At 38.0% G+C, this 11,458-nt stretch overlaps 1 protein-coding gene across 3 annotated transcripts; it reads right to left on the bottom strand.

Annotated features, from left to right (window-relative positions):
- Positions 2,939-11,241, bottom strand: LOC109214034. 3 transcript variants are annotated; one of them, XM_019377922.1, is made up of 4 exons: positions 10,954-11,241; positions 9,732-9,853; positions 4,256-4,301; positions 2,939-3,437 (listed from the first exon to the last, which is right to left on the bottom strand). In XM_019377922.1, the coding sequence occupies exons 1-3, from the start codon at positions 11,115-11,117 to the stop codon at positions 4,282-4,284; spliced, it is 306 nt and encodes a 101-aa protein (XP_019233467.1). In that variant the 5' UTR covers positions 11,118-11,241; the 3' UTR covers positions 2,939-3,437; positions 4,256-4,281. The 3 variants fall into 3 exon arrangements, with proteins under 3 accessions (XP_019233467.1, XP_019233460.1, XP_019233453.1); XM_019377915.1 differs by lacking the exon at positions 4,256-4,301 and having other exon boundaries at positions 2,939-3,180; positions 3,406-3,437; XM_019377908.1 differs by lacking the exon at positions 4,256-4,301.

Here is an 11,458-nt window from a genome sequence, read left to right as displayed (position 1 = left end):
GATTTGGGCCATTTGGAGTCGGATACTCGTGGCAAGAACGTGGTTTCGGGTTGACATTTAAGTCGGTTCGAGGTAAGTGGCTTGTCTAACCTTTTGTGGGGGACCTTTCCCCTTAGGATTGATATTGTGATAATTGAAATGCCTTGTACGTGAGGTGACGAGCCGTACTTGTGCTAATTGTTGGAAATCCGGTTTTATTTCATTAAAAATAGCCTTGAATTGTGTTCTTCTTTTCTTGCTTACACTACTTGGAAATTTAGCCTGCTGTTATACTAGAGAAGCATGTCTACTTGACTAAATTGTTCTATTTGACTTAACTGTCTTAATTGTATTATGTGCAGCATACTAGGCTAGAATTATTTGTTGCCTTAATATGAAATTTCCCTTCTCTGAATTATTTCCTTGCTGCTACTGCGTATTTACATTGGGACTACGGATGTGGGATTTTCGGTAGCTCCCCCTTGTCTGTTTACTTTGGGACTACGGGTTAGATTCTCGGTAGATCCCCCTGCACATTTACTTTGGGACTACGGGTTAGATTTCGGGTAGATCCCCCTGCACATTTACTTTGGGACTACGGGTTAGATTCCCGGTAGATCTCCCTACACAGTTATATGGAACTACGGGAATGCACCCGGTAGATTCCCCCAGTATTAGGTATTTATATTTGGGGACTACGGATTGGGATTCCGGTAGATCCCCCCGCGCATTGATAGTTGGACTACGGGACGGGATCCCGAGAGATCTTTCGAACACATACATGATGGACTACGGGACGGTATCCCGGGAGATCCACTGGATAGTAGTTGTAATTGGGACTACAGGACGGTATCTTGAAAGGTGCCCCGGTTGTTATCTTTGTGTTGAGCTGTATTTCTTTCCGTGGTTTGTTTGTCTCTGTTCTAGTTGTTGTTGTTATTCCAATTCTATGTTAATTCTTATTGTTGCATTTATTTACACTGTTTATTTCACACTGTTAACCCTTATATTTTATTTAACCTCAGTAGGGCCCTGACCTTCCTCGTCACTACCGGACTGAGGTTAGGCTTGGCACTTACTGAGTGAAATAAACAGTGTAGGGCCCTGACCTTTCCGTGGTTTGTTTGTCTCTGTTCTAGTTGTTGTTATTCTTCCAATTCTATGTTAATTCTTATTGTTGCATTTATTTACACTGTTTATTTCACATTGTTAACCCTTATATTTTATTTAACCTCAGTAGGGCCCTGACCTTCCTCGTCACTACCCGACCGAGGTTAGGCTTGGCACTTACTGAGTAGTGTTGTGGTGTACTCATGCCCCTTCTGCGCATGTTTTTCATGTGCAGATCCAGGTACTTTCGCTCAGTCTTATCATCCCTGAGGCGAGGCGACTGCTATAGCGACTTCGAGGTATATCTGCCGCGTCCGCAGACCGAGGAGTCTCTTTCTATTCTTGCTGTTTAGTATTAGCCCTTCTGTATTTCAATTCTTGTTAGACAATCTGGAGTTAGAGCTATGTAGTACTTCTTAGCTTGTGATTCAAGGGTTTTCGGGTCTTGGATTTATGTGTTGGTTTTTTTTTTTTTAGAGTTAGATATGGTGTATGCCGAGCGGCACATTTAAACACTGTTTATTTCTTTATTTTCATTTTAAATTGTTTTACTTCCGCAAATTTTGGTTTCTTTTCCGCAATTTAGGCTTACCTAGTCGTAGAGACTAGGTGCCGTCACGATGGTTCACGAAGGGCTAACCGGGTCGTGACACTTTCCGTTTAAAAATAGTGTAATCCCCTGTTTCACGCCGTGAATACAGTCGAATACAATAATCTGTCCAGCTGTAATCTCATGTTTCACGCCATGAATACAGTCGAATACACTCGAATACAAAAATCTGTCTAGCTGTAATCCCCTGTTTCAAGCCTAGAAATGCTACTGTATTCATGAATACAGTAGCTTAAATACATCGAATACACTCTAAAAAATCTGAAAACATAGCTATAGGAAGTAATATAGTAAATGATAGCTACAACTAGCTAATAACCACTAAAACATAATAGTTTCTGAAAGTTTCTCTAATATTTACTACGTAGTACTATTAATTTGAGTTTGGCATGAAAGCAAACGACGTCTATAAGCAGGGAAAAATAAGAATTTAAAATATAAGCCTTACTTAGGTGTAAGAGTCTAATCTCTATAAGCCTCTTTTTGTTTCTACTTTATCTCCCCGACTAGTAACATGAACATTATTTTTAAAGAAGCCAATAAGCTAACAATTTACTGTAATTGTCTCTATTTGACATCAAACTTGGATAATTGACCAATTGAAAAGTAACATGTCCGGTTCGTCATATGGTTGGTACTTGGTACTCTATACGGTTTTAGGAACATGAGAACAAGAAATAGATCGGTACCTTCGCTCCAATCTGAACCAAACAACATGAGAAACAAAGCTATCAACCTATTTCACTCCCCACACATCCTTTTTTGCTCCCTTCCCCACAGCATAGTTTACCTTTTAAACTAAACCATTCCATTTTCTAACATTTCAATTATCTCTCATGAAAAGCAAACACCCCGTCGCCCAAGCTTTGATTTAGTGGCAAGAACATACCACGTGATGTGTGGATTAGACGATGCACAGGCTCGCATATGAACGTGTCAATAACCAAGCCAGTGAACGTGTTTCGCATATGAAGAGCCACTATATTATGCTTTTCGGCTTAATCTTCCATGCTTATACTATTGACGTTAACTGCACAATAAAATGCCCCCTTTCTCTTCACCTTTATGTGAATGGAAATGCGAATGCCAACAAGGTCTCAAGTAGAGGACTTCATGATGTTTTAATGCTATCTCAAATGTCTATTCAAAAAGAGCTGTTGTCAAAGATTTTACGGATTTCTCCAAGTATACAGAATAGTGATGACAACTAATTGAATGCAACTATAGAGTAAATGAAAATGGAAGAAGAAATAACTAATTAAGATAAGCCAGATAATCTGAACCTGTATGTGTAGGATCTCAAAGGAGTTCAGGATAGTAACATCATGAAGTACAAAACTAGCAAAATATGACAAGGAGGAGATAAAGAAAGATTCATCAAGTTCATATTAGGAAGGCTGGCAATAAGGAACTTTAATTGTTCTCTTCTCATGTGGTCTGTCGGGGCTTTAATATTAGCCGAAGACTTGGCTACTGAACACCTAATTTGTTGCGTCGAAACAAAAAAAAACACCTACTTAGTTGTCTTTTCATAGAACAAACTTCCAAATTCCCTGTAAGTGTGTATAGAAATCAATCCAAACCCATGATTCACATAGGATGAACACTGTACAAGCTTCGGAGAACTTGTGTAAAAAATACCAAAACAGAGATGCATAAAACACTGATTACCAAAAGACATCCTTGATAATAAGTGGAGGCCTTACATGGAATCACCTCGGGACCGATAGACCAAGCTCTGGAAAGGGGAAAAAAATGGTCTCAGGAGATTCTTTCAAGTAGAAATTTCATAGAATTAATTTCAGAAAGCAATAAAGACATGACATACATAAATGCCAAACAGTACCAATTTGAGGTGTGTATTATTTTCAAAGTTGTACTTCAATTGAACCGTTTTATTCAACATTCATCAATTCCAAAGCCATATAATCTATGATGAGCTTTGCCAAAAGTTACAGATCTTCCAGATTGACAGAATAGACGAAAAAGAGAAAGAGGAAAGAAATAAGAGAACTTTTAAGGCAATGTCAATTCAGTTATAAGAGAACGAGAAGAGGGGAAAGATATTAGATATACAAAGTTAAACATATTTGCAGCCAAAGTTGGGAGAATTCTAAGCAAAAGAAAGCTCTTTCAAAAAATAATACAGAAGACACCCATATATCAATGGGAAAAACCACTCTTTTCTATAAGTATCAATGGAGAGGACCACCAAGTACATGTTAAAAACGCCCATGTATCAATTTCCTTATTTTCTTTGCTCAATAATCCAAATGCAAGAAAATATATCCTCCTTATATTTGTTTTAAATAGGTCTCGCACCACTAAAGCCAAACAGACCGTACACATACTCCAATAGGAACTTCGAGTTAATCAACTGTTGAGACACCCCTTCTCATTGAAAACCCAAGATTGGCATGAAACATAAAGACAGTACATTAACTTATACTTGGCATGTTTTGATTTGAGAATGAAAACAAATGCATGAAACGGACCAAAGAGGAAAATAGCAATTCTCCGGGGTAGAAACAGAACCTAATAGGCTTAAGGGTCTACCTTCATGGTGGCAAGAAAGAAAACGTTCACGTTCCATCAACTCCATCTGGGAAAAGGAGTTATTGTCACCACAATATTCTTACAAAATACAAAAAATCTACTAGTCTACTAAGAACTAAAAATTCTAGAAATGATAAATTGCTTCTCTGGAGATCATTGAATACTTGTATCCTAAAATAAAGAGGGAGGAGCATACCCATGGAAGACATGCTTTTCTAAGGTAGAGAATGACGTACTAGAGATGAATAAATATTAGCCCAAGTGAACCCTAAAGGTCATAAAAGTGTGACACTGACCGTCAATCTAGCCTCCCAACAACACCCTTGAAGAGTTGCTACTGAGGTGGTTGAAGGTTCACCGACGTATCGCAACAAGGAACTTCTTCTTTTATTTTATTTTATTTGAGAAATAAAGCAACAGGGAGCTCATATCTATCTGTTTTCCTACTCTTACACCTTAGTCAATCAGCTCAAAAGGAGCCGAATCAATGAAGGTGATACTTTTCTAGTTACAAATTTGCCAGCTTCTTAACAAGATGAAAAACCATAACATAAAAATCATATCTCAATGAATCCTTTTTCCCCCATTTTTAATCATATTGGAGTTCCTTGATCTTCCTTCACAAAAGTGTCTTGCTTCTTTCTTTAAACTACATCATTACTGTTTTGTTCTCTCACACATTGCAGTGGCTTCGGTCACTGTGGTTCTTGTTTCATAGATTTATTATCTTGGAAAATTTTCCTACAGTTCGTCTATGTGTTGGTTTCTCTAATGATGATGTACATGTTTTGTTATGACGGTGGTGTCAAGGCTTACTTGGTACGCACCTCAACTATTCCACCAGTTATCTGCAACCTCCTACTAGCACAGGTACCAAGTAACTCTACCCACCAACTCTTAGGTAGATGGGAGAAAATCATCTAATGTCTTTTTTTCCTCCTCTAGGACTTGAACCTGCGACTCATGGTTCTTCTCCCACTTTATTAGCTACTAGGCCACACACTTAGGTACATGATGTACATGTTTTTGTCATGGTTTTCAATATTTGGGGTAAGAAACATGATAAACATACAACAAGCTCGATTTATTAATCAAATTTGTAGCAAGTTAAAAAGATCATTGGCGTTATTGATTTTTGTAGTGTTGTAGAAGCAAATGCAATGTATAAAGCACGTTCTCACTTATGGGCTTTCAAATGGCCACTTTTGATGATGAAGTGTGAGTGCTTTTGAAGAATCCCTAGTTTATCTTATCTCGTAGTGATCGACTACATTGTAATTCTAGAGAAATTCTAAAAGTTGAGTACTATTTCTTCCCTATCATATCTTGATTTTTGTGATTATTCTGAACATTAGTATAACGCCATCATTTTAGGGATGAAAAAGGGAAATTCGAACATAAACAACTAAGGCACTGTTTGTTGGCTGGTTCTTCAATTGTTTCAGCCAAATTGCTTTTCCCCCCAAAATTATAAATTTCACCATAGTCCTTAGTTATTGTACATCACACTACCGGTTATTCTTGTTTTGAATTTGCATAGACTCCCACTCCCTATCCTAGTTAAAAGCTTGAACAAGCAGGGCTGAAACTATCCCTATATCTTTTACTTATCGGGTTGCGCACAACATACCTTCTGATTTCTGGTCAGCATTTCAAAAGGCGTGGGCAGGAGCAAGGCATTTTGTCTAACATTGGGCGAGGCATAAGCCTCAAGGCACAGGCATAAGTCCATGGATATTTAATTTTAAATATTTTATAAATTAATAATATAAATATATGAATAACAAAAAAATTCTATTAAAATTGTAGAAAATTCAAGAAAATTATAAAATTAGTTGGAAATGTATATATCTATATAAACATACTAACATGTAAAGAAACACTTTACTTGAAAAAGTGAAAGACGTTAAGATGCATTACACCTATATTTTATTTGTATTATAATGAGTATTTGTGATTTATTTTTTAAATTTAGGTTTACAAACAATAATTTTCTGGTATTGCCATTTTTCTGTTTCTGAATTATTAGGAACTAGGGTATCACTTTTGTAAAATAAAGTCTCCAGAACAATATATCAACTAGAGTGATACCAAAAGAAATTCTAATACTAAAAACTAACTTGAAAAGAATAGATTAAAGAGAGGAAAAACCATGTGAAGCATAAAGAAGGAAGCTGCAAGCTTGGAAGCACTACAAGCATTAAGTACAAAGCTCATGCTTTGCAAAGAAAGGGCCAAAGAGTATTTGTTACTCAGTAAACGACAAAGAGAAAGCATAATGAAATTAGGTGGCCTTTGACTTTTGAGATTTTTTTTCAAACTGAGCAGGACGAAGACGGAATACCTGGAGTGTAAGTTCAGCGCAGAGCCGGGAGAAGTGGGTGTGGATGTGAGGCTTGAATCACAGGTCATCCCAAGTAGAGGCAGCTTCAAGTACCTTGGATCAGTTATCCAGGGAGGAGGGGAGATCGACGAGGATGTCACACACCGTATTTGGGTAGGATGGATGAAGTGGAGGTTAGCATCTGGAGTCCTGTGTGACAAGAGAGTGCCACCGATACTCAAAGGTAAGTTCTATAAAGCGGTGGTTAGACCGGCTATGATGTATGGGACTGAGTGTTGTCCTGTTAAGAACTCACATATTCAGAAGATGAAAGAAGCCGAAATGAGGATGTTGAGGTGGATGTGCGGCCACACTAGGATGGATAAGATTAGGAATGATGTTATTCGGGAGAAGGTGCACGTGGCTCCCATTGAGGACAAGATGCGGGAAGCGAAGCTAAGATGGTTTGGGCATGTTCAGAGGAGAAGCTCAGATGCTCCGTTAAGGAGGTGTGAACGGCTGGTTGTGGAGGGCACGAGAAGAGGTAGAGGGCGGCCTAAGAAGTACTGGGGAGAGGTGATCAGACAGGATATGGCGAGGCTTCAGATTTCCGAGGACATGACACTTGATAGGAAGATGTGGAGGTCGACTATTAGGGTTGTAGGTTAAGAGCTAGTTGAGTCTTGCCTTACTTCGTGCCATTGTGGGACAAGTCTAGTAGGGGTCCCCTATTCTTCCCCTCTCTTTCCTCCTCTTCTTCTCCCCTATTCTTCCTTTCTACCTTTTTTTGAGCCGAAGATCTATCGGAAACAACCTCTCTACCTCTCCAAGTAGGGGTAAGGTTTGCGTACTCACTACCCTCCCTAGACCCCACCCGTGGGATTATACTGGGTATGTTGTTGTTGTTGTTGTTTCGACATATATAGATTAAACTGTCAAGTAGCTCTCATTTCCATTTTAATCCAGATATTCGTCTTATCTAAACATCACATTAGCCAAGAACAATTCGCATAGAAGCACCATCGTACATAAGCAATTACCTGCTTCCAAGCTGAGTTCAAACCATCCTCAACAACTCTGAGTAGAGCTGTCAAAACGGGCTAGCCCACCCCAACCCAGCCCAAGCCTCGTTGGATTTTAAATTTGGTGGGCTAGGACGGGCCTGCCCTCCATCTATATGGGCCTTAAAATGGCCAGGCCAGCCCAGCTCTAAGAGGGTCGCGGGCTAGGACGGGCCAGCCCTTCAATTTTTTTAGAAACAAATATTTTTTCAAATCGTTAGATATTTTTTCGTGACATAATCTCTTAATCATATGAGCGACTTCTGTTTATTTAGAGTGTACAAGAATATTGATATTTGACAAGGAATCTCGTAACTGAAATGCAAATTCTCTATATCTCTAGCTCTTCTTTTTTTAACGTTACATGAATTAGTACTTTTCTTTCACATTCCTTTGGTTTAGGAATTGCTTCAATAAGTTTATATGTTAAGGTATTTTAATTTAGGTTAACATTATTTGTTGATTTCATCATTATAGTCCATAAAATTTTTTAAATTCTTGAAATTTGCTAGTGTTGTCAATTTTCTTTGGGTATTAAAACTTGACTTTTTTCTATACTGAAGAGCAATAATTAATAATATATAAAAGTAACCAAACTGATTATTGGCCACTTAAAGTAATATTTCTTTTGAAAAAATTATTATTACCACTTGAAACTTTCCTAGTTCGTTGTTAATTAAGCAAAAGAAAAACTAATCTTATCATACTACATGCATGTCAAAAATATAAATTCTAATTGATATGGAAGGGTAAATGATCAATCGAAAGTTGGAAAATAGGGATTATAGTTAATATTTTTTTAGTTTTTACTTTTTTAAATGTTTAAATTTAAATAAAATTAATTTTTGGCCCACGGACCGGCCGAGGCCCATCTCGGTCAAGCCTCAAGGGCCAGCGGGCTGACTTGGGCCGGGCTTATAAGCCTCAGTTTTAAATGGGCTAAAAAAATCCCAACCCAGCCCTACCCAAGTAGCGGGCTGGGTTGGGCTGGCCTCACGGGCCAAGCCCATTTTGACGGCTCTAACTCTGAGTTAATGCATGTATCCTTTTTATCTTATTTTATTTTGTACAGTAATACTGATTTTATGCATGCATCTATCAAGAAGTTGAACAGAATGCATCAGGAGAAACCTTAATTATGTTAATAATGGAGTGTCAAAAAAAATTATCCTTCATAAGGAACTGTTACAGAGTTTCACCAATGAGGCGCAATATACGCTTGAACACTCTTTTGAAAGGTAAGCAAAAAAACTTTCTAACTTTTCTTTATTTTATAAATGCGTTCCCCCGTAGCCATCTCTACTTAAATGTCATACTTGGTTCACCAGCTTATACTCAGACTCGTAATATGTGCCCTTCCATAAATACCACACCGTGCTACCTTTGGCATTGAAATAAAGCCCTTGAGGGCAACGTTTTTCTAATCTTTACACTCAAATGCCATGCCTTTTTGTTAAACTGAAATTTTGATCAAACTATCCCTAGTAGTCAAAGCTTAGAGAACTATAGGCACGGACTTTCAACATGGTAAATGTTGGGCAGCTCGATAGGGATGAGGAACAAGGAGCATAACTGATGTTCTAAGATTTTGCAGCAAACTTCTGTAGATTACCAAATAAAGTCCAATATGTATCACCAGTAATTAGCCAACAGTCAAAGTTCATTTCACAATCTAACTGCACTTCCTTTAGAGCCTTGTTTCTATTAACACGAATTTCAGGATTTCAGATGATTCACTAAACTTAGATACCCATCGTGGCAAACTGAGGTAATGACACACATGAATTAACCGTTGATTGATAAACTTTATGTGAAAGATACATGTCATGTACTTATCGCTTATCGGTGCAAGTATTTCCCATCACCCCTCCTTCTATGTTTTCTTCCTATACTTTCACATGGTTACTGTTAATGAATTACAATTTCTGTACACAAAATGAAATAATGACAACTGATTGAGACGGCTTGCATGAGCATCACAGTCTACTTTTCAAAAGTATAAAGTATCAGATGTGAAGCAACTACTCACGATTAAGATAACAAAACCAGAAAGAGAACCCTTAGAGTCCAGGGAAGGTGCAGCAGAGAGTACCCTGTGAGAGAGCTTGACAACTCCTCGAGCCATCATTCAGACATGAAGTTAGCCTGGCTGTTGCTACTGCACTATGCAGAGGCAAAAGGGACTGAAGACATCCAAGTTGCTTCATTGGAGACCTGTCATCAATTCAAACCCACAATACAAAATATATCATATCATACAACAAAATATCAAATTTAAGAACCATTTCAATTAGTGTAAGAAAGGGTAAAGAGAAATCAGCAACAATGCACACACTGGTCAGCATACAGGGACTCATGTAGCTTGTTAACAGCGGATGCAGGCGCAACCATGACCTTTGATTCTACCAATATTTTGTTGTGTATGTGCCTATAGATATATACATATAGATGTGTGTGCGCACACACAAGGGCGATCCAATATTTAAATTTAATAGGTTCACAGTTTTGAGTTCATTGAAATATGGGTTCTAAACTTAAATTTATATTACTACTATCTTTCAGGATTTCTCACATATATATTAATGATTTGAGCAAAAAAGGTGGGTTATATGTGTGTATATATTGTGTCCATGCCAGCTTACACACATTTGGTCAAATCCACCACACAACTTGCAGTAGCCCGCGTGCAGGTAATTCTGCCCATCAATGGAGCAGATGGACTCACATTGAGTGGGTAAACATATCAAAATGGCATTCCACGCTGATTGTCTCCTTCTCATCCCCAACCACCCCGCCCCTGCCCCCTCCATCCCCACCCCACCCCGCCTCCCGCCTCCTGCCCCTTCACCCCAACCCCCACCTTCCACCTCCCCCACCCCTTCCCGACCTAATAGTGTTTGCCTATATTATATAAAGATGCTCTTGAGGCAATATATTCTCCCTACTTACCAAACACCAAAAAAGAAGCAAGAAAATCACTTATTTTTCTGGAAACATTTTCTGTGTGACATTTTCCTTCGTACCAAACACACCCACATATGCATTTATCAAGGAATCAATAACTATACCTTAATCTCAAGCAAGTAAAGGTTAGCGATATGAATCCTCACTGTCCATGTTTCTCCATTTAAACTCATTTTATTCCAATAACATATAACATAAAATTATAAAATAAAAAGCACAAAAATCTCTGTATTTCCTAGTGGCATGTAAATCTCTAACATTTATCAAGGAATCAACAGAAAAGGAAATTAGATAAGAACCAAAGGAAAAAGGAGAAATACATTTAAGAGACTAATTGTAACAAGAATTACTTAAGCTTGCTGCTGAAGGATGGTGAGGAAGAAGGAAGTGCAGAAGATGATTTAGCATATCCAGAAAAAGAAGGAGAAGCTTGAGATGACTTTGAAGGTTTTCTAATGGCGTATTTCGCGGATGCTGATGCTCTGTTTACTATGCGTTGGCAAATTGAAGCCATTTGATGATATAATTGAATCAGAAGAATTCCATAGCACAAGGTTTAAGGGGTTGAGGATTTCTAATTTCCTATAGAGGGAATCATGGAGATTTGTGTTTGTGGATTTTTAGTACGAGAAAAATGACAGAAATGGTCCATTAAGTTTGGAGTAAAGCAATTTTGACCTTTTTAAGGCCCCGTTTGGCCATAAGTTTTGTCAAAACAAATTTGAGATTTATTTTCAAAATTCATGTTTGGCCATAAATTTTGCTCATATTTTGGCCAAATCCCAAATCAAAAATTTCAAATTCCAAAATCAGCTATTGAGCTGAATTTGGGCCAAAATCCTAAAACTTGGGAAT

Source organism: Nicotiana attenuata, chromosome 2 (genome assembly GCF_001879085.1).
Source record: "Nicotiana attenuata strain UT chromosome 2, NIATTr2, whole genome shotgun sequence".
Lineage (NCBI taxonomy): Eukaryota > Viridiplantae > Streptophyta > Magnoliopsida > Solanales > Solanaceae > Nicotiana > Nicotiana attenuata.
This window is presented reverse-complemented; position numbering and strand designations above follow the sequence as displayed.

Coding starts and splice junctions, on each gene's coding strand:
- LOC109214034 (XM_019377908.1), bottom strand. CDS start 11,117: ATGGCTTCAATTTGCCAACGCATAGTAAACAGAGCATCAGCATCCGCG. Junction 9,854..10,953: donor TCCTTCAGCAGCAAGCTTAA/GTAATTCTTGTT, acceptor AATTGATGACAG/GTCTCCAATGAAGCAACTTG. Junction 3,438..9,731: donor TTGTCAAGCTCTCTCACAGG/GTACTCTCTGCT, acceptor TCCCCTTTCCAG/AGCTTGGTCTATCGGTCCCG.